General features: G+C 37.4%; 1 protein-coding gene across 2 annotated transcripts; it reads left to right on the top strand.

The window, feature by feature from the left end:
- The first annotated feature begins 88 nt into the window (after positions 1-88).
- On the top strand, positions 89-21,788 carry hhat (hedgehog acyltransferase). Of its 2 annotated transcripts, none has more exons than XM_042501582.1 (11): positions 89-580; positions 677-741; positions 1,814-1,927; positions 2,027-2,221; positions 3,480-3,692; positions 4,903-5,080; positions 6,471-6,621; positions 10,502-10,537; positions 14,806-15,007; positions 15,523-15,661; positions 20,861-21,788. In XM_042501582.1, exons 1-11 carry the CDS (start codon positions 460-462, stop codon positions 20,944-20,946), a joined length of 1,500 nt encoding a protein of 499 aa, XP_042357516.1. In that variant the 5' UTR covers positions 89-459; the 3' UTR covers positions 20,947-21,788. The 2 variants fall into 2 exon arrangements, with proteins under 2 accessions (XP_042357516.1, XP_042357515.1); XM_042501581.1 differs by having other exon boundaries at positions 15,517-15,661.
- Positions 21,789-23,583: the final 1,795 nt, after the last annotated feature.

Below are 23,583 nucleotides of genomic sequence, written 5' to 3'. Positions count from 1 at the left end.
GAAAAAGCAAAAGAAGAATTCAGTACCTTTGAATGTTGGATGCCGGGGAGTATTATCATTATGTCCATCTTCGTCCAAGCATTATAAGACAGGACAGTCTACAGTTTACAGCATCGCAATGGACACTAGCTCTGTTTCAGCAGGTAACAACGCAACGTGTTCGAGCTATTAGCTAGCTTAGCTTATGCTAGCTAACGGACATTCAAAGAGGATTGCTCACGGAAGTTTTCAGGTAGTTAACTCAACAATGTTTGAATAAAAAACGACCACAACAGCGCAAAAACGTAAACATACACGCCGACTCGGTCGTAAGAGTTGGTGGTTTTGTCACAAACTCAAACGCTAAGACGATGCTAAGTAACGTTAGTTTAGTTTAACCGAAAACGAAGGGTCGCTAACGGTTAACGCCACAGGTATAACGCCCTCTGAGGTGCGCTACCTGCGCAGTGATTTGACCCGATGACAGCTAAAACAAAGGCGCAGCTGGCACACCTGCCGCGGACAGAGATCCTCGTGTACTGGGTGCTGTCCTTTGGCTCTCACCTGTACTCTTTCTACCAGCTGCACAGATTCTCCAAAGGTAAGGTCGATAGACTGAGATCTGGATGTTGGTTCAGTGAATTAAGATGTAAAGGTGAATACTTATTTAGGTGTTATTTTCTGTTTTGTACCTCAGAGCATGAAACAGGATTAGAAAGAGAATTACAGCTGGAAAAGGGACTTGTCAAGGGTTTTAAAAGGGTAAGTTTAACGTTGAATTTATTCATTAAATGTACAATGTGAATCAACACTATGGAGCATTTCTCTGAAAACACACGTTTGTTTTTAAGTCCACAATGTAGAGGAGACTGGGGGTAATAGTAACTCTCTTTTTTGGTTTTGACGTGATTACTCAAAAAACTCAAGCTATTTTGATTCAATTTTTATGCAGGTAACTTGTATCTTATGGTTCTACTTGTTGACAATCATTGTTGTTTTGCAGGCAATTTTAGAGTCACATTATTGGTTAAAACACTTAAATGCTAAATCTGTATCCACCTGCTTGGGCAATTGTAACAGCACATGTATTAATATTTGATTTATAAGCATATATTGATAGAGTCATCAAAGCTCTACTATAAACTATACATTTGTAGACATTAAAACTGGAAACAGCATCAGGGAAAAAAAACCTTTATGCCTCAAAATGAGTCTTGGCAGAAAAAAAGTCACAAGTATGAGACATCAGTATTTTCTTTTGCAGACAGAAAGGGATTATCACAGACCATGCACATAATGAGTTTCATGATGGTATTTCATTTCTGATTGGTGCAATCTGAAATGTTTCATTTGCTCTTTGTTACTGCAAGCTGCAACTAGTGATTATTTTCATTGTCAATAAATCAGTCAATTGTTTTCTCAATCAATCTGGGTTTTTTTGGTCTATAAAATATCAGAAATTGTTGAAAAATGTTGATCAGGTTTTCCCAAAGCCCAATATGACATCCTTAAATGTCTTGTTTTGTCCACAACCCAAAGATATTCAGTGTACTGTCATAAAAGAGTAAAGAAACCAAAAAATATTCTAATTTAAGAAGCTGTTTTTTGGTCTTAAAAAATTACTAAACCAGATTATTTCATTGTCAATTAATTTAATAGTTGACAACTAATCAATTAACTGTTGCAACTCTATAATGTACAGTCCCAGTTTTCAAAAAGTGTGTTTTAATTTAGTTATTCAGGTTTTTGTATGACTTTATCCATTTGATGCATGTGAGTTGGGTTTCATAAGACATTTTTAACATTAATATATATAAATATTTTTTTCCCTCAGGACCCGTCAGACTTTGAGTGGAGTTTCTGGACTGAATGGGCTAAGAAGTCTTTACTCTGGACTTTGATTGGTCATGGCGTGATATCGAGATTGACCTGCATCTTTTACCCCGAGGTAGGGAGCAGCTGCTTAAGCATGATTTGATGGGACTATTCCTCTCTTTCAAGTGGGAGATGTTTTAATCTCGCACATTTTTTATGTTTTCTTTAATAGCTCAGGGTACCAGCAGTCACAATATATGGCCTCTTGGCAGCCAGCAGTGTGTTGGGGATTAAAGGTGTAAGTGTGCTGCTGGTACAGCTGGGCCTGTCATTTTCAGTGGCTCAACTGAGAAAGCCTGCTCTGTCATGGGCCTGCAACCTGCTGCTGCTCTCCACACTTCACATCCAACCACTTCAACAGATCCAGGTGGGTTGGACCACTGGAGTTATATTTGGAGGGGTGTCTTTATCTTGCATTAAAAGGACAAAATAGAAAAGTAAAAGATAGGTTTCAAAATAAAGTAAAACGAAAATTCTAAAAGCTTTATGCAATGTTAATATTAATTGGATAAATGTTTTAAAATGTCGTGTGCGAGAGAAAAAAAACTACAGCATCACAAAACCATGTCGATTTAGAGTTAACAAGGGCTGGCTATTTATTTTATGCTATCATACTTGTATTCAATTTAAAAAAAAACTACTGTTCATTCTAATGTATTAATTATTTCACCCTCCATTTGATCATCAGGAGATGTCATATCTGAAATGAACACAAGAGGGTGCAAGATACCAAAGGAACATAGACACACTTGTCCACTCAGCGAAATTACTTTCTGTCCATAATACAAGAGAAAAGTTGCATGAATTTATTTAAGGTTATTTTAAGTATTTCCTACAGATTTGAAGATGTGAAAAGCCCAGTGTCTTCCAACAATGTTGTTATTATTATCATTATTACATACTTTTATATTTTATATATAATATTTGATATTATTATTATCATTAATTTATAATATACATAATTATTCAATATTACTCACAAATATTACTGCAGTGAAAATGAAAGACATTTTACTGAAGTTCCTTTTCTTCAGTACAACACAATTATTAAAAAATATATACTTCAGTTTTAATATGACTTTAGGAACTCAATACCATTGGTTATAATGGACATTGGCTCTTGGTGTTTCACCATATTCAGAGTTATCTAACATCCTCCACTTGTAAAACTGTGATCTAAAAACACCCCTTTCACTGCACTGTATTAGACAGGAAGTCATGCTCCAGATACAATGGTTTAAATTTTGAATTTAGTGAGTGAAACAGACCTGACAGACCTGTGCACGCTTCCAAAAATCTGCCTCTTTCCCTCCATGCTCACACACACAATTGCACAGCTGAGTGATAAAGCACGATTTTGAAAGCAGTGATATTCCCACTGCTGTAAAAGCAGACCTCATTAAATGTTGTCTTGAGCGTATGTTTATTAGTGTGAGCTGACAGATTTTCACAATCAGTTGTCAAAATATGCTGTAATCTGCTAATGTTCTCATTATAACATGTCATATTTTAAAAGAGGGTGATTTTTAAAAGCCTGTCTAAATTTAGTGTCAGACTGTCACTGCTGATATGAGGATTCCCCAGGAATGTGTTAAAAATAATTGGCCTTGCCTTGTGTTGCACAGAGAGGCTGGTATAAGACTGAGGAGGAGTACTATCTGCTGCTCTTCAGTGTTGCTGTCTGTGGTCTACGCTTCATCAGCTTCAGCCTGGAGCACTGCTGGTGCCCCGCAGACCGTGGTGGAGTTGTGCAGCTTTGCTGGTTGTTTTCATACACTTTCTATCATCCCTTTTTCTACAATGGACCCATTATTACATACAAAGACTACGTTGAGCAGGTAAGAGAGCCAACAGTGGCTATTCCTGAATTAAATGTTATGTAGTTTAAAATTGACTCTTTTGTTTTTGTCTGTAGGAGGCCGATCGATGATCCCCAGCACTGGTCATCTTTTTAGAAATATAGTAGACAAAGTACTGCAATGATCATTTGACTAATCAAGTGATGATGGAATAATTATTAGTTAATTTTCATGTAAAAATAGCAAAAAAATGCTGTTTCAGCCAAATATTGAGATTTGCTGCTTTTTTTTCTGTTTTCTATCATATTTTTCAGAAAATGTGTCATATTTTTTAGAAAATCTTTGGTATTTTTCATGCAAAAATGGTAGTAAATGCTGTTTTAACCTCTCATATATGGAGATTTCCTCCTTTTTTCTGTTTTATATTATATTCCTCTGAAAGTCTTTGGGTTTTGCACCAACAAAACAACATTTAAAGACATTACCTTGGGTTTTTAGAAATTGGACATTTTTCAGTATCTGACAATAGACCAAACTTATTCGATTTAACCTTAAATTAGAAAATAAATGATTACCGCAGATTGATAAATAATAAAAGGATGTGGTTTTTTGCAGCCCTAGTAGACAACATATCAGTGGCAGGCTATTTACAAGAGGACAGTTACTTTAATTTTTCAGATTTGTAGAGAAATAGTTACCATTTGATCTGATGTCGGACAGTCACCTCCGCATTAGAGCTACAACAATCAGTCAATTGATTACATGTCGACAGAAATCTAATTGGCAACTTTTTTTCTAATCAGTTGTTTTAAGTTACTTTTTTCAAGCAGAAATGCTAAAAAATGTATTTCAAAGTTCTCAAATGTGAAGATTTACTGCTTTCCTTGGTCCTGTATCATGGCAAATTTAATATTTTTAGGTTTTGGAAATGTTGGTTAAATGAAACAAGATATTTGGAGAAGTCACTTTAGGCTCTTTTCTTACTTTACATTTTCTGGTTTGGTAATGTTTTGTAGACCAAATGATGAATCTATAAAATAATCCTTGCATGAATCAGTAACGAATATAACTGCAGCCCTACTCTGCATCATCGTTTCTATGGCAGCTTGTTTTCATATCCATCATTGGAGTAGATTTCTGCTAATCTGCACAGTTTGTTTTTTGCTCTTTTTTGTCATGTTTGTCCTTTTCATTGTAAAAAAAAATCCATCCAGCAACCCATCAACATGCTCACTTTCTACACCTGCAGATGCGGAGGCCTGCTGAGGGGTGCGACAGGGACGAATCTGCATTTAGTTATCTGCTGCTCAGATCAGGACGGATCATACTGTGGTGGTGCATCGCCGAATACATGATCCATGTAATGTACATGCACTCCATCCAGTCTAATGAGACCTACTTAGAAATCCTTCCTCCCTGGGCCTTGGGTAAGTCTTTATACTGGATGTATTTTTGGCTGGTTTGTACAGTTTAACATTGAGTTTCAGCTTTTATGTTTCTCTGCCTTCAGACACGCTCTGAACGTGTTTTCAACATGCAGAATTTAAAAGCATGTTACTCCCACAGGATTCAGTTGGTTCTAAAACTCCATCAGATATGCTGGTTACTGTCTTACTTATTGGCCTCGATCCATAATGCAGTCGTTATGATCTGTGTTCTCACTTTCTTTATATTTTGCTGTTTTGTATAAAGTGACTCAATAGTTGTTTCATAAGTAGAAGAAATAATCAGCCTGTGTATCTGTAGGACATTTGGAGTCCTAAATTTTGGGAGGAATAAGTAATTTACACAGGTGGCTACTGTGGTCTAAAGCAGTGGTTCCCAACTGGTCTAGCTACGGGGTCCAGATTTTGTCATTAGTTCCAGGTCCAAACATAAGATAAATTACAAAATATTCAATTTTATTTCACCAAATTTATCAAACTTGTCAGCTCAGAACACACTAGAATAAAACATATTGCAAAAATTAAGTGCAATTTCTTAAAATTTAGTGAATAAATTGACAACAAAAAAGTGCATATTAATGCTTCAAGAATAAGTGATATAAAATCGCTGCTAATAAACAGCATTATTTTTAGACCAAATAATTCCAAGAACAGGTGAATGAAATTGTACCTTAACAGGAGGAGACAGTACTTCAAAATGTATGTGCCAGAAATTCAAAATAAAGTGTTTTATACAAACTTGACATGTTTGGGAGTCACTGGCAATCAATTTAAAATGGACCCGTAACCCACTTTTGAACCACAACCCACCAGTTGAGAACCACTTGTTTATGGATACTCTGCATGCACAACTCTCATTAAGAAGTTTTTAGATGTACGGGATCTCTGGGGTTTTAGAGTTTTATCACTAAGGCATTCATCCAGTCAGTCATTATTTATTGCTCATTGTCCTATCTGGCCTCTAGTTGCTATACACAGGTATAAAAAACTGAATCATTATCGTTTACTGGCCTCATTTTTGTAATTCTGCCTCCCTTTTCTCAGCAGCTCTTAAATGTCAGCAACAAATGGTGTTTGCCAAGTTCTAACGTCATCTATTGATCCTCCTCTGTTGCTCCTCTTGAGGTTTCTTTCCTTTTTTCCTCATTAAATAAAATTTTTTGGGTCGTTTCCCCCGTTTCCAACATAAGGTCTAATAATAGACAGTGTTGTAGCATACAGATTTTGAAGCCCTTTGAGGCAAATTTATGAATTTGGGCTACATAAATACAATTTACTTGAACTGTAACACAGGAAAGTTGTCTTTGCAAAGAAAAGAACTTGTCTTAATCATTAAAATGAGTCATAATTGTTTGAACACCTCCTGTCACAGGCGGTCTGGCCCTGGCCCTCGTCCAGTTCTTCTATTTGAAGTATCTGGTGCTGTTTGGACTTCCATCCATGCTGGCTACTTTGGATAAACTAGCTCCCCCAAAGCTTCCTCGTTGTGTCAGCATCATGTACAGTTTCACAGGGATGTGGAGGTAAGATCCAAATCCAGTGAACACCACTGACATTTATACACTATTATATTGACTTTGTATCTTTCCTTAAAGGGTAACTTTTTGTCCGTGACTTCTTTTCCCCATGTTTTTGTGTCTAAGTGATTAATAGGAACCAAAGTTTTTGAAATAAGTCCAGTATTGAGTGAGACGACTTCAGCCAACAGCAGCTTCAGGCTGCAATGTAACCACTTTGGGCACCGTCAGTGTATGGGCCACTTGATCAGATACTTTATACTTGGTGAGAATGTTTGTGTTGGTATATGACATGTGCTTTACCAGTGCTTTATCATGTAGGAACATTTCCTTTTACCATTTTATGTGAGGAATGGGGCATCAAGTTAGTAGTGGACCAGATGAGATGTGATTATGGATGGACTTTGCCTGCTGTGTTTTTCTGCAATTTTTTTTTTTCCCAAAATAAACCTCGTTTAAGGTTTTCCTGCCTCACGTGAGTATTTGGACAGTCAAATGTTGCTTTCCAACTTAAATACATCGTTTTCAGTTTTCTTTAACTGGTCAACTTAATTCTTGCAGACAGAATTTAACCAAAACAAAAACAGGTATTAAATCAAAATTCTAATTCACTGTCTTCTTGGCAATATAACAACACGCCCCCCCCCCCCCACACTCAATACCCACTAATACAGTTTCAAAAACTGTGTTCTTTTTAGTCCCCTAGACATAAAAAAAAAAATAGGAAAATAGGGTCCAGGCTGAAAAATAAAAGGTTACCAGGTAACATTTAAATGAATGAAAAACCTTGCATTCCCTGGTGTCCTTGAGAAAAAGGTAAACTTAATGTCAAGTGCCTTAAGTGCTCAGTGTGATTTGACAATAAGAGTCAGATTTAGGACAGCGAATCATTCCATCTTCTGTCATTACTGGCAATCAGAACAGTAGGTCACCTCCACACAGCAGGAACATTGTATCACTATTTTATTCAAGGTAAAATGATTTGTTCACTGGGAGGTTTCTTATACTTTTCAGGCTGCATCTAGTCTTTTTTTCTCTAAGTAAAAACTGGTTAGAGACAGTATTGCTCAGACAACAAAGTCCCGATACAAAAGAAAACCCATCAACATGGTAAAATGACCAGATAGATCACTAATTAGATATATTACAGTTTTGAAAGAGATCTGAGAAATGCCAGTTTTTCTGGCACAACAGCAATAAAGAGAATTTTTTTTTATGTGTTTCATGTTAAGTCAGCGATGGTGTAACTTAAATGTATCCCAAATATTTATAGTAAAAGTTGGGGGCCTGACATGAAAAGAATTATAACTCCTTAACCTGTCACTTTTAAATTATTGATAGAAATAAGTTGTAGGGGCACCCAGTACTCACCTGGTGAAGCGGGTGCCCCGTGTACAGGGGGCTGTGTCCTTACCTCAGTGGTCGTGGGTTCAGTTACACCCCCAGCCCTTTGCTGCGTGTCATCCCCTCTCTCCCGCTTTCTGTCCTGTCAAATAAAGGGAAATCCTCATAAAAAATACTTAAAAAAAACAAAGAAAGAAATAAGTTGTAAAAATAACCCGGAGGGCTTGTTATCCTTGTTACAAAAGCACACAAGATTAAAAAAAAAAAACAAACAAACCATCAATTAAATCTTTCTGTATTCAAAACACCCAATACTTTAAATAGATTCAAAAGGTTATTAATCAGACAAAGTCTATGACTCACAAAATCAAAACAGAGCAAATTCAGAGTCCTGATGCGAAAATCAAATGTCCCTTAATTAAATAAACTGTCCAGGGAGAAAATGAGCAGGGTAAGGGGCAGTGCAAAAATAGATGCAATTAGACTGAGGGGAGAGGGGTAGATGATGAGGGCTACTGCACATTAACCTGAGGCAGAAGAAAAGGAGAAGCTGGAGGAAAAGAGACTTACATTAACTTTTGTAGATCCAACAAAGACTTTTGTTGCAGCCACATCCAAGCAGGTCAAAAAAATTTAGTTTAACAAGATAAATCGAAGCCTTCTCCAGGGATCAGCACGTTTTGAGCAGCACATTGTTGCCCAGGAAACTCCAGGAAACTCAGCCATTTTTTGGAGCAGCTGCCACTCTATTTACTTTTATATGTCACTGTTGTCAGTTTTTCTTTTTCTAGAGTGAAAATGTCCTGAAACTAGATTCAACTTTTAGTTTTTATCTCTTTTAATCACTCTTACTCCTCTTTCTGTTCTGCTCCATGTCTCCACTGCTGTCCCCCTCCTCTGCTCACAGGTGCATCTGATGTATCTAATCACCTTCCTTTCCCCTCATGCTTGAAACACACATTTAGTATGAACTTGTGGACACACACTTAATACGGAGTTATTTCTGCCCTACCTCCTTCCACAAATATCGGACGTTACAAAAGTAAACGTCACAGCGATTGCTACATTCATTAGGGCTTTTCGTGTCCCAGCGAAGGAAAAGACTATGCCTGGCTTATGCTGAAGGGGTCACACTTGCTCAAGTTAAATGAACACATTGCTGTGCTTGTTACATAGAAATAAAGCACCTTAATCAGCAAAGACTTCAAATATTTAAAAAAAAAAAGCTAAAGGCAACAGTACTTCCACTGCTTTGAGAAATATTTCAGGACATTCAGGTATATGCAACAGTGAACATCTTTTGTCACAGTGCTCTGTGTTTGTGTTTACCAATTACTGTTGAAGTCCCCCAGGATGCATGCAACTTCCAGACAAAGGAAAAGACTTATGCATACACTGCAAAACATGCTATATTATACACCCAGTTACCAGTTAATTAGGTACACTTAGCTGAAACTTATATTGTGCAACAGTCCTTCAGTAAATTTTACCCTCGTGAGAGTAATATTGTACAGCTTTTACTGATTTATAGTATAATTATATTGGACACAACAGTTTGTGGTGCTGTCAGACTGATTTGGATTATACTACGATACTAGGTGTTTCTCTTATTTATGTATCAATAAGGTGAGGATAAAATAACAGAACCACATCTCTGTTAAATGCATTACAGCTCACCAGCATCACAAACTACATCCTCCAGAATAATAATAAAGTTAATCTATAAAGCAATAAAAAATATTTGACATAAGGCAACAATAATAACAACAACAATAATAAAACCATTATGAAATTGCATTATAAAATATATTGAAGTTATATTTCTTGCCTTATAACCTTAATGACAGTAGGATTTATAGCAGGACTGTTGTATTCAACTGCATTCGTTTTAGCAAGGTGAATCTAATAAACTGGCAACTGAGTGTATCAACAAGGTTTAGACAGAACTAAAAGCCATTAAATGCATGCCTCATTCAATAAGAAAACATATCAATCAAAACATCAGTCTGACAGGGAGTTACATCTGGTTTCCCTCATGTTTACACTGTAAAAGGACCCGGGAGTGTCAAGTTTTATGTCCCTGTCTCACAGCACAGTGCCTCTGTTCCTAAATGTAATTAACAATGAGAAACTGCTCTCTTAATTCAGAGCACATAAAGTTGAGATGGAAGGCCATGTGTCTGGTTTTGCATTGAAAATGCACCGGCTGTAGACCAGATCGACCAATGTGCTGACACCGGTGCACTACAATCCGGCCTGTGTGTGCTGAGCTGGCCAATGTTGACAACATTGATGGAATGCATAAAGCTGTCCACCGACATCGTTCACCAACCAGCTTCAGTTTATAGACAGCAGCGGGGGGAAACAACCCAACACTTTTTGTAATCTTCTTAATGACAGAGAGTGTGTATGCAAACACTGATCCATCATACACACTGCATACGTGAAGCCTGGTGCTCAGGTGTTTCTCACTCATTGCTATATTGTTATGTAAATTTGTGACTCAATGTTCATTTCTTTCCCTTTTTTCGTTCACTCTCAGGCACTTTGACGAGGGCCTGTATCGATGGCTCATCAGGTAAGAGGCACTTCATGAGCTGGGGACAGACTAATTTAGATGTTAATGCTTACTAAAAATGTGAAATGTCATCTAATATGTCTGGAATATCCATCGGTCCATCCAGCTGTCTATTTATCTATCTAGCTGTCTATTTTATTTTCAGTCTACTCATATATTTATATATCTCTCTGCAGTTTTTCTCGCCTAATATTTGGAGTAGCGTGTGCTTATTTATACCGTATCCGCTTTTTATTGCACACTTACTGTGAAGGGCTCATTTCCTGCAGCTGAATAACCTTTAAAAAAAGCTGCCATTCTCCAGCTGCCTGCCCGCATGTGTCATCATAATGGACAAGAGTGCTGCATTTGCATGTAGGCTTTCTCATGATTATGAGCTTGCATGTTGTTGCTGAATAGTTCTTCTGTTGTGTTTCCCTCACCCTGGAGAAATGTCTCCTTGTTTATTATGTGCATATGTAATGGGAGCATTATGTGTTTGCTCACTAGTACTTTGGACAACGCACATTATTAGTTCGTCTGCTTTTTAATGATGCACACTTGGCTGAATACAGCCTGTTGGGAGGTTATGGTCCGCTTGGTAGATGCGGGTTGCTACATTGAGGCAACGCTGCAGTTTGCACAGCTGTCAGAAAACACACTGGTGTTCTGTGAAAATGTTACACACCCTGCCTTGTTTATTGTTTGCTAATTAGTTCTTGTGTCAACACATATGATGGTGTGCATGTACACTTGTTTTTTTAGACATTAAGGAAGAGTTTAGAGGGAAATTTGGCATATCGTACTGCTAAAGAGGCTCTAAATAATGTGCTAAATATACCAGAATTTAAATTGCAAATGAAATTTCCATTTTAATCCGTGTCCATTGGAAATTGTTTTCTCCTGCTTAATGGCATCGCTTGCAATTATCCTACTGCAGATGCAAAATGATACCCATGACACAATGCCCCGACGTTCCTTCTTGTGAAAGTGGTTTTAAAGAGGTTTTAATGCAGTTCTGAAATTCTGTTGAAATTGTCTGAAGAGCGCTAGATGAGTGCGTAGGTGTTAAATGATGTGCTCTACATGACTCACTGACACCCCGTCTCCCTGGGCAGCTAAGTGGCTCATTCTTCACCATTCCATTACGCTTTCCCTCATCTGTGTGCCACTGGGTCTCAGGTTTTCTGTTTCATACAGTTATCAGACAACAAAAGAGCTCTTACTGCCTGTTTTGTTGAGTTAATGCTGCTACATATGAGGAGAAGCATTTGATCCTAAATCCTGGGGAAAATAGTTGTAAATAAATGGCATGGGGAGTGGGTTGGGAGCTTTTTAAGTTTGACTCTAATTGCTTAAAGGAATACTTCTTCCTTCAAACGTGCATTTGTATATCAATTACTCACCCTTTGTTATGCTAAATTTATGAAGAAAGCTTTGTTTTTCTTGCATGCCTTCACAGTGAATGCAGAATCGAAAAACTGAGAAAAGTCTTGAGTCATAGGGGACCACATTTAACAACAGCAAAACTACATCAAAACATCTGTTCAGAAACTCTCACGCAACCCGTGCAGCATAATCAAAGCCCGATTTTTCCAGTCGTACACTCAGTCCTTTTCTAAAACAGACACCCGTTTCTGACGGAGAATGAGACCTACAGTGAAACTCATCTATGCTCTCTTCAAAGCCAAACTCCATTGAGGATAACAGTAATTTTACATCGCTGGAAACGGGTTTTTCACTGCCTGTTTTATTGTGTGACGTTGTTGAATCTGAGCTAACCCTTCAAAACACCAAAGTCACACAAAACTACAAAGTGATTAAGGCAGTGGTAGTATGTTCAGCGAGGTAAAATTACTATTTTTGTCAATGGTGTCTGTTTTTGAGGAGCTTATATTCAATTTCACTTTCTGTTCGGACCTCCACAATACCATTTAAAAAAAAAAAACACTGACTTTGAGACATGAAAAGGTGCTGAAATGCTGACTAATTTGCAGGATTTTGGACTCATTCCTGGTGTTCTGTATAACATAATCTTCATCAACAATTTTCTCTGTTTTTGGATTCTTTGTTCACTGACGGCACACAAGAAAAACAATATTTTCTTCATAAATTCAACATTATACAGGTAACCGACATTAAAATTGTCGTTTGGGAGGTGAAGTATTCCTTTAAAGCAAGAAATTACACATACATTTTTTGTCGCAGAAACCAACAACTATAGTTACCAGATAATTTTGATTGTCTAATTCCTACTGTCAGTCTCTTAACGTTGCATGCTGTCTGCACTGTCTACTTGCAGGTGTTGCATAACACATTATCACTTAGCTATTAATGTATATCTCAAAAGTGTCATATGTTGATTCACATCTGTTTAGAATCCATCTAAATAATTTAATAGACAGATAGACGCTCGGCATGTTTAGGTATTCAGTTTGCTCTTACACTCTGGTTCCTCTCCATCTGTTTTGCACCTACTTTCATCCTCCAATATGGCCAAGCTGGCCTCTCTATTTAAGGCTCAGAAAATGCTGGCTCATCTTTCACGTACATTGATTATCCACAGGGTGGCCGAGATAATTAGTTCCCTGCTCAGCAACACTAGATCATGAATGTGATGTTTGCTTGTAAGCGTGTTGGAGTGATGAAGCATGTTGTGACTCCAGGTACCTCTGGGACAGACGAGGTTCTCACAATATCTGAGACCATTTTTCTTCACAGCATGCACCACAATTGTTACTGATTGGTGCGATATTATTCACATCATGTGGGCTGTCATCTGCTATTTTTGTGCCACATGAAGTGTGATCTCATTTAAAGCACAGTAGAATTAAATGCATCTGCTTTTTTGTTTTCACCAAAATGTTAAAATCGGATCTTACCCAACCAAAAAAAAAAAAGAGAAGGGGACTAAAAATAAATGTCAATTTGACATAAAAAAGTGGGTTAAATGTGTGTCAAGGTTTTGGTCCGAATCTCAGAAACCACTTTGGAATCATTAACCCAATTGCAATAGCAATTATTGATATTCCCTGAAGCGCCTCTATTTTTGCACTGGACGCCAGAGCAACATTTTTTTCATTAAAAATCAATGAACATGACATGACCATTTGTGTAGCAGGTGTTCTTTGCAAATCATTGGTGCATTGTGGGGCCATTTTAACCCCCCTTTTGTTTTACATCTGCACTACTCACTGCAGCTGCAGTATGTTTGCGTCCTGTTCTTACAAAAGATTTGTTTGTTATCATCACGTTTTATTTACTAGGGTTCCTGCAGATTGTTAAAAAGCCTTAGAAGGCATTGAATTCAGAAATCTAAAAGTAAAGCCTTATTTGGTAATAAAATGTATTGATGTAGTAAAAGTCTTAAAAGTACTAAGACTTGAGAAGTTGGATACATCGTGGTTTTCTGATGTTGTATTTTAAAATCTAAAAATTATGGGTACTTGGATAGTGAAACCAGCAACACTCGTATTTTGTTTCTAGCCGGGCTGCTCAGAGCAGAGGATCCACTGTGTGCTACCCAGCTGTCGCTGTACTCTGGACAACATGAGGAGGTGCAAATTCAGTAAAAATAGACTATTTAACCAAGCTGTCATGGCAACACAATACATACGAGTGTTAGTGTATTTTATGCAAAATGTTTTTTCAAACTCACGATGGGATTCAAGGCAATGACATCCTACATGCAGAGTGAGAAACACAAAATCCTCAAGAAAATTCGCCAATAAACACCAGATATTTCCAAATTCTGTTCAACTCAGCTTTTTCTAACTTATGGAATACCCTTCCAAAAGCTTTAAGAAACACGAGCTCGGTAAACATTCTCGAACTAAAGCTGAAAATCCACTGATTTAGACTGGTTTTTAATAAATGTTATTCTTCTGATTATTATTTTATACAAATTCTCTTATTTTTGCCTTTTTCACTGGTCTCTTTTTACCTCCAGCTGCGTATTATGTTTATCATTGACTGTCTTTTATTGCCTAATCTTGTCGTATTTGCTTTTGTGTTTCATTTTTATTGTGAAGACAAAAAAGTCATGATTCATGCTTTAATAAACATTTGGTCAAAATTTTCTTTACCCAATGTAATTGACTTTTTTTGTCATTCTAGTTGTTCTTCAATTTTAGTTATTGTAAAAATTGCTAAAATGTTGCTTTAAACTGAACCCTGTTCACAGTTTGCGTTGGACAGGTTTATAATCTCCTTTAAAGAGCACCAACATTGTATTACCTCTGACTGTGTTTAAAGATTTATTCTTTTCTTGTTACGTACTTATGTTCCAGATACATCTATGTGCCGCTGGGAGGATCCCGGCATGGTCCTCTTTACAAAATGTTATCCACTGGCCTTGCATTCGGATTCGTCTGCCTCTGGCACGGCGGCCATGACTACTTACAGTACTGGGCTCTGATGAACTGGGCTGGAGTTCTGATGGAAAATGGACTGAAGTCTCTCTTTGCCTCTTCCTTTATTCACTCCATCGTTGTAAGTTTGAAATCCAAGCGTTTTCCTCTGACAGTGCAAAAAAAGGATGTTAAAACAGATTAGAATTGTGCACAGATGTAATTTGTGGTTATTTCATCAATTGGATTTTCAGTTAAGATAATGAAATATTTCCTGTAGTTAGAAATAAAGGGGTCACATAATCTGATTTAATAAGAGATCATACCGGAGGCTGCTACAGTACGTACCGACAGGACTGGATCCTGTCACATCTAGCTGTCGTGTACCATTAACTCAACATTAATGTGAGTAAAAGTCTCCACTACATTAACAGTAAAAACATTCAGGCTGTTCTTGCCTCTCTGGCCTCCAGCCTTGAGGGAAGGTTCATGTTCTCAGTAAAGTCTGACGGCACACTGTGTAATCCTCCTAGTTTATGGCCACACAGTTCATTAGCAGCAGGTGCTTTGCAGCTCTTTGTCTCTCAGATTTACGATGAAAATCTCTTGTGGTTCTGCAGTAATTTACTTATTTATTTACTGATTTCCCAGGAGCAGAATTTCTCTGCGGCGATGGAGAGGCGCTGCGTTGCCCTTGTCTCTGCCTTCTCCACTGCCTTGCTCATCCTCTCTAATCTGGTGTTCCTTGGGGGGATACATGTTGGAAGAATCTTCTGGAAGCGTGTCTTTGTTCAAGGTAAATTGTCCTCCACAACACTCACTCAATGGGATTTCTGTGTGCCTTTTAATTACAGGATTATTACAGCTGGCGTTGATGCGTTTGTTTCCGACGTAAAGTATCAGTCATGTGGTCTTTTAATTTGACAGTTTAGTTGCATTTTGGGACATTTCACTCTCCTTCAGTGGGGAGAGTAGGTAGCTAAAGATAGGGTAGTATATGTAGAGGAACAGAGAGAGAGGTCAGGATGTTGCCATGTCGTGTTTGCAACACTTAACCCAAACTCAACCAATTCCGTGGAATTTCGATCAACTTTGCCATTTTGTCCAATCACAGCAGCTTTTCTGCAAATTTGACCAATCATCGTAGTTTCCTGTGCGTTTCACCCATCATAGCAGTCCACCGCATTACGTCACCAAACTCACTCCTTAATTTGTGAACTATACAAAAAAACTATTTTTACAATTTTCTCTTGCTCCTGAAATTTCATTGCAAAAATTCACAAAAACTGCAACATGCCTCACAATTTTTATTTGTATTTTTTAAAATCTGCTATAAAATCAGGTTTTTTTAGGCTGCAACAATCCCTCAAAAAGCCCACAAAAAATTACAGCTGCTTCAATCAATCAATTAGTTAATCGACAGAAAATTAATTGGCAACTATTTTAATCATCAAACAATCATTTTAGTCAGTTATTGAAGCAAAAAGCGAAACATTTACTGCACTTATGCTTCTTATATGTTAGAATTTGATGCATTTTTGTCATGCATAATCAGAAATAAAAATATAGATTTGGATATCATTTACCAAGATGTCACCTTGGGCTCTGGGAAATTACACCACAGGACATGTTTCACTTTTTTTTCTGACATTTTATTGACAAAATGATTCATCACTTAATTGAGAAAGTAATTGGCAGATTGATTGATGATAAAAATGACAGTCAGTTGCAGCCTCAGTCTGTATATTAATTAACAGTGTTTTCAGTGGATGTTGATGCTCTGGTTACAGCGGGGCATTTTCTGCATCTGCAGGGGCAAACTCTCCTAAATAGAGAGACATCTGCTTCGTGGTTGTGCCAGTCCCTGTTTTGCTCCCCGTGGCTTTTTATTTGGCTCATTTGGTACCTAAAGCAAGATGGCAGGCCGTCCTGAAGCCTGTCTACTCATGATAAGCAGTCTGCGCCGCACTCGCCGCTGGGTTGGGCGCAGAGTCAGTGCCCAGAGCTCAGCTCAGCACTGATACTTTCTCATGTAATATAATTATATAAATATTAACAAGAGCTATTAATTAATGCTGAATGAAAAATGCATATTTTACAAATTGTTAAAGCAGCATTTATTGATTTTTTTTTGGGCTGCTTGGAGGCAATGAGACAATCTGTAAAGAAAACATAACATTTGTATTTGTATTATAACATTTATCTTCTCTTAATGTCACTCATATTCTAGCCACCAGTTCAGCTTTACTGTGACAGCTAAAAATAGTTTGAAGCCTTGCAGGCTCACAGCAAATTGTGTGTTAACATTATGCTTCTTCTAGTAGACTTGGTGTAAATAAGTTAAGAGAAACCTAAAAATAAGAGCAGGGTGTTTTAAAATACCACTTCTGTTGTGAATTATTCAGAGGAAGACCTAGAAACTAAACTAAGAATCTCAGTTTGTCTTTATGGAGCTTCATTCAGACCATTAAAATACTTTTTCTTTTAAATGACACTGCCTGATGCTTACTTTATAATGATTAGACCATTGAACAAAACATTTGATAATGCTGTTGCTTTCACTAAGTACTTGTCTTTTTGTACTTTAAATTGAAATATAATGGATCCACGCGTAATGCCTGAAGCTATTCTTGTGTCTGCATGTGTCTGCACAGTGAAGCTCCGATGGGGGAGTTGCGGTTTTCTTCATTAACATGAGATCAATGCTTTTAAATCAGCCTGTCTGGGAATTTTATTGCCGCAGGCCGTGGTGTGATTGCACTCTCTGACCTCTTTAGTGAAATGTACAAAAACAAATTCTTAATTTCACTGTTTCTGTAGTGATGTAGGTTAATTGATGATGTGTGTGTGTTATCTTCAGAGGCCACCTAATGTCCCCAATGTAGGATTAATGTAAAGTCCTAGATCTGAGTGACATAGAGAGCAGGGCTGAATAACATGTTTTAATAGTAATTGTGATGTCAGTTTTTTTGAGTTGGTTGGAATATCTGTAGAAAACTGCACTAAAATTTGACCATCATTCTTTTATTTTTTTATTTCTTGATGCCTGTAAACAACAATGTGGGCAACTATAGTTTGACTCTGGCCTAATTTTTGGATTAGAGAAAACGCAGCAGCTTCTCTCCTTCAGATGAAACATTTATTTCCAAAAATGCATTTGTTTCTGACTTTATCTTTCCCCAACAGGGTTTTTATATAGTGCTGTTTGGGTTATGTTTAATGTTCCATTTGTTTAATAAAATAATCTTTCATTTTCAATAAGTAATTTGTTTGAAAGGCAGAACTAAGCACTCTTTATTATCTGATTATTTATCACAAGTAATATGGTTAACATACTAGTATAAACAAGAGGTACTATTGATTTAATAGTATGAATCATTGCATAAAATTATAATAGCTAGAATGAAAACCTTTTATGTTTTACTTCAGTAGACTTTTGACAGGGAGCTTTAATGTTTGTTTAAGTATTAAGTCACTAGAATTACAGTACTTTTACTTTTACTTTGATTGCTATGTCCTCTCTTAGAGAAACAGCGTCTACAGCCACACCAGCAGAGAGGCTGTAGCTGGAAAACTCATCATAATAATGCTTAGATGATGATGCTTAGCACATTTAGCTAATGTTTATTGTGTTAACATGCTGACATTTGCTAATCAGCAATCTGAGGTTTATGGGAATGTCATTAGTTTTGCAGATATTTAGCAAGCGGCAACCTCCGGGGCTGAAAATTGACTCTAAATTGGAAGTGACAACAAGTGCACTTCTTCTAATTGCCACTTGAGGCTGGCTCCAGGAGCGAGTCGATCCCCATAGACGCCTATGTCAAAATGCCCAACGTTACATCAGAAATAAACATGCTAACAGCCTGGTAGAAAATACAGGTTTTGGTCTCTGGAGCTACTTTGCCCTTTCATGACAACTGTACGGGGGTATTTATTTTTATAGTGGAGCATAAGTGGAGCGCACCCTTAAATATGCGTAACTTTAACTGTTAATAATATTTAAACAAATATTTACGCATATTTAAGGGTGCACTTCACCCCTCTTGTCAAATCAAAGTCACCTCCGGCTCCAAAAAAACAAGATTCGATGGTCAAAAGGCCAAACTTGGTACTATGGTATTTAGTTATGAATCAAAGTATTGGACAAATTGAAATTTTGACCTGATGATGGCACTGGATGAAAAGTCGGGAGTCACCAGAGAGATCACACCTCATCCTGAGAGGAAAATCAATGTCTGAACTGAATTTCATGACAATCCATTCAATTTTGAGATATTTTAGTCAGAACTAACAGACAGACAGCCGTTTTTAGAGCAACGCCACTAGCATTGCTTAAAAAAACTAACTTTTGCTGATTTGCTGAACCACATGAGATGTCCATTCTTTCTATCAGTCTAATGATGCATTTTAATGTATCCAGAGAGACAGAAAAGGATGACCTCAACCAAAACATTGTTTCTATTTTACAGAGGAGAACTGTTGTACTGATCACTAATCACTTTTATATTTAGGTTTTAGTTGCCTCTCTGCAAGTGGTCTTTCCACCTTGTTTGAACTCGAAGCACTCTGTTAATCAAGTGCCAGAAAACTCTGATGTAATTAGCACTGGTTGATTAAAATCATAGTAACATGCAACTGAATGAGGTTTAATTTTTCATTTACTCTTTGCCAGGACACAATTATTAGTAACAACTGTATTACGATTCCAGCACTTCTATAAGTTAAGTGGTGAATGCTGTCTTTAAGTTCTGCTTCTCCCTCTTAGTTTACAGTCAGTAACAGCAGGTTGGATTACTGGTTGGAGAGTTTATGTCTCACTGAGGGTGTTAATGAAATTTACATACCTGCAAAGACAAACCGCTGGGACGTCTTGGCACATCGGCAAAGGCTTGCTCATGGTGCACACAGGGCCCTGGAGCTGAAAGGCTTTGTATGATAGATTTAGATGTCAGAAATACATAATATATCAAATTGTGCATGAACATGTCTAATGTGATTAAACCAACATTAATAATTAGCTGGCATTTAATCAACATTATGCTAATTTTCTGCATACTAACGTTTTGTGTTGTGCGAACTTCACAGCACAAAAATAGAAATATTTATCAGCAAAAATACGGCCTGTGTAACCTTTCTCTCCCGTGGACAGGAAACTGACAGTACAGCTGTGTATAAAGCGGCCTGTGTGTGAGTGTGAATTAGGTTTTTGACATGAATGGAAAAGAATAGACCATTGAAAAGCATTGTGGGTGCAGGTGCAGGTTAGTGAGATAATCTGGAGGCGAGCCAGTTGGGGAGGAGGTGCAGACAGCTGTCCTTACCTGCCTGCTAGACCCTCGAAGAAGCAACTATAAATAGAAAAAGAGAAAAAGCGTAACACAACACAACAGCAACACAATACAGCAAAGCAAAGGGCACTAAGCAAACTATCTGCTACTCAGTAGCCCTTTTTACACAGAGTTTGTGCTATAGGGCCGCTAAGAAGTATCTTCTTTATGCCAGCTTTACATTTTTACACAGAAACCGTGGAGGCATCATGCCACCACAGTGTGTGATTTTAGACAGCATGCCGGCATCGCAGAAGAACAAGAGGCGTGAAAGGCATGAAGTTTAACACAACAGCATCAGCCTCTATCTGGTGTGGTGTGTGACGTGTAACATACCCGTCTGTGGTGTTTTCTCAGCATCAACAGTGGCACAACATGGCAAAACAATCATTTATCGCTCCTGTTATATAGCGGCTGATCTCGTCTTCTGCTCGGAGGGTAACAGGCTTCTGAACCTCTTTGCCCCAATTTGAGGGCATTTTCTCTCCAGCTCTTGTAGAAGAAAGAAAGTCACAAATCACACCATTCTGCTCAAAAACAAAGGTTTAAATATTTGTGAAAGACAAGACCAGAAAAGTGATGTAGCTCCAGGTTCCAAAGGGTTAAAGCGTCATCACATTGTAGTCTGAATATTTTTAAATAAATTGTTTTTCTTTTCATTCCAGGCTGGTCCACGTTGGCCCCGCCTATGCTGGCTTTTCTCTACTGTTTTGCTCAGATCGGACTAGAGAGGACTTCTCACCCACCGTGAGTCACCTTGACCTTTTATTGGAGCGAGAATCCCTGCTACCGGACAACCAGAACAACCTGCTGAGTCCAGTGCCTTCTCCCCACAAGCCAGAGTCTCTGTGGCGAACCTGGCTCACGGCCACAGAACCCGTCCAAACCTGGCTGAAGTGCAGCTGAGCAGCCACTTTTCACAATCTGCAAGACCAGGCAAAATCTGTCCGTAAGATGAGACTTAAGCTATTCTCTCTAAGGAGAGAGTTTCCTCCTGAAAAATGTAAGTGCATGCAAACTGTAATGGTGTAATGCTGTAAATTCAGAGCAGTCTCTGATAAAAGCCTCGGCGGTGCCAATAAGCTCCACTGAATCACTGTTTTCTAAGAAACAGTAAAAGAAATACGGACCCTGAATCTGTCTTGGTTGTATGGCTCTGATAAGGTATTGCTCGATGGTGCGGTAAGCCACAAAAATGCTTATTTCATATTTAAAGTCCTCTTTTAGCAGTTGTGTATAGCGAGGTAGACGAAAGGCACAGAAGACTGAACAGAGCTGCAGGAACCTGATCGATGTCATTACTAACCCGACAGATGCAATTTGTGTAAAGTAGAATGACACTAATATTAGTAGATGTGTTGCTAAAAAGCTTTACGAACTTTTAATTCAACACAGTAACAATGATAAATGACATTTATTCAGTGGAACGCAGAGGAAAGCTATTTTTGAGCAAGTTGTTAATTTTGTGTTAATGTGTTGTTATATAATGCCTCATATCTCCAAAATGTCAACTGTGCAATGCCTCAGTCTAAGTTTGGATTAAAACCTTGTTTTTAAAGTTTCATGATTGTAAATAATAATCCATGTTATAATGAAAACTGATGCTGTACTGGATTTAATGAGCCATTCATCATTTCACTGATCCAACTGTTTTTACATTCTGATACGTACAAATTAGAAGTGTTTTGGGGATATGTTGACAGGGGTTGCCTGCTGTACCACAGACTGGATAACTCCTCAAACATGTCTTAAGTCATACAACTCTTCCTATAGAACGTGTAAGTATAAAACATATCAAATGCATAAAAATAGCTTCATTTTAATTCTTTATACTCAATTTTAAAAGATTTTTATGAATATTTTAGGCTGGTGTGATTCTATATTTTTCTACAAATACTGTGAAAAGACCAAAAACATTTCAGTCTGTTTTTCAGTACTTTTCAACTTTGCTTCCTGTATGTGGCGCTCAGCCCTGAGTTCATGTGCCGTTATTCATGCCAAAACCAAAATTTTTAAAAACAGGTTAATAAAATATATTGCTTTTAAAAGGCTAAGTAATTTTCCTGAATAGCGGGGCACTTCTCATCTCATCAAACAGGAGTAAATAGTGTATTTGTTAGGACTATTTTTAGCTGTGGACTAATAAATATCTGGTCCTGATATTGACTATTTATAATATACCAGAACAGTGTTATATAAGAGGAAATTAAACTATCATGCCCATGTTCATAGTTACATGTTAGCCAGTATAATAGTGCGACTCATTGCTGAAAATAGATTTTGGACAATAATAGAGCTCCATGACACAAAGGAATAAGCGACTACACATAAAAATCATTGAAAATCGATTCTGTTGTTTTGTCAATTTAATTTGGCGTTTATGGACATTTCGAGAAAACGAACAGACTTTTCCTTTAAGAGCGGCTGCAGACATTTGTCAAACTGCTGGACTCTTGGAGGGCTTAATATGTTCACTCATGCTTAATAAGGTATGAGGCTTTTACATGACAACTAGATTTAATGAAGGCACAGAGCTGCAGCTGTAAGTCAATAAACCAATTAGTCGATCGACAGAAAAGTAATCGTTAACTATTTTAAAAATTGATTTGTTTTATGTTATTTTATCCCAAGCAAAAATACTGAACTTTTTCTGGTTCCAGCTTCTTAAATGTGAGGATTTGCTGCTTTTCTCTACTGTAAATCACTGTTAAATGAAAATCTTTAGGGTTTCAAACAAGACATCTTTTGAAGCCAACTTAGTCTCCAGAAAATGTTATGGACATTTTTGTGTAATTTATGGAAGCCAAGAACTGCCACACAGCTGTTATCTGGAAATACAAGTTAATTCACCCATTATATATATCAAACCTTGTTTTCTTGTGATAATGGGTTGCTGATTCTTTAGCAAACATGAGGCAGATTTCTCAAGATAATAAGAGAATTTATCACAAAAAAATTACTTTTGTTTTCTGGAGATCTCAAGACAATTATGGAAAACTTCAAAATGAGTTTCTGGTTGATTTGATCACACCTGGTTTCAGCGTTCACAGTCAGCGAGGATTTCATAACCCAGCTTTGATTGAAGTACAGTCTGATGTATAAATAATGAGAACTCCTTGATCTGACATTTTCAGTTTGAATCACTCACTACAGTTAAGACGTCATCGATGCGTGCTGGCGTGGCGCTCCTGATCTCTGATTAACTTAAAAAGCAATAAGAGGAAATAACCTTTTGTTTTCTTGTGATAACGGGTTAATTTTCTTGTCATCTTCAGATAACAAAGCTTTTTTTCCTCAAGATAATGAAATAATTAATTTGGGACCCAGGGGGTAACAGCATTTTTTTAAACTGCAAGCACGGTCATTCTCTGCCTCTGTGGTTATATTT

The sequence above is a fragment of the Plectropomus leopardus genome, chromosome 15 (assembly GCF_008729295.1).
Source record: "Plectropomus leopardus isolate mb chromosome 15, YSFRI_Pleo_2.0, whole genome shotgun sequence".
In the NCBI taxonomy this organism is placed as follows: domain Eukaryota; kingdom Metazoa; phylum Chordata; class Actinopteri; order Perciformes; family Serranidae; genus Plectropomus; species Plectropomus leopardus.
The sequence above is the reverse complement of the archived record's forward strand: the minus strand, read 5'-3'. Positions and strand labels throughout refer to the sequence as shown.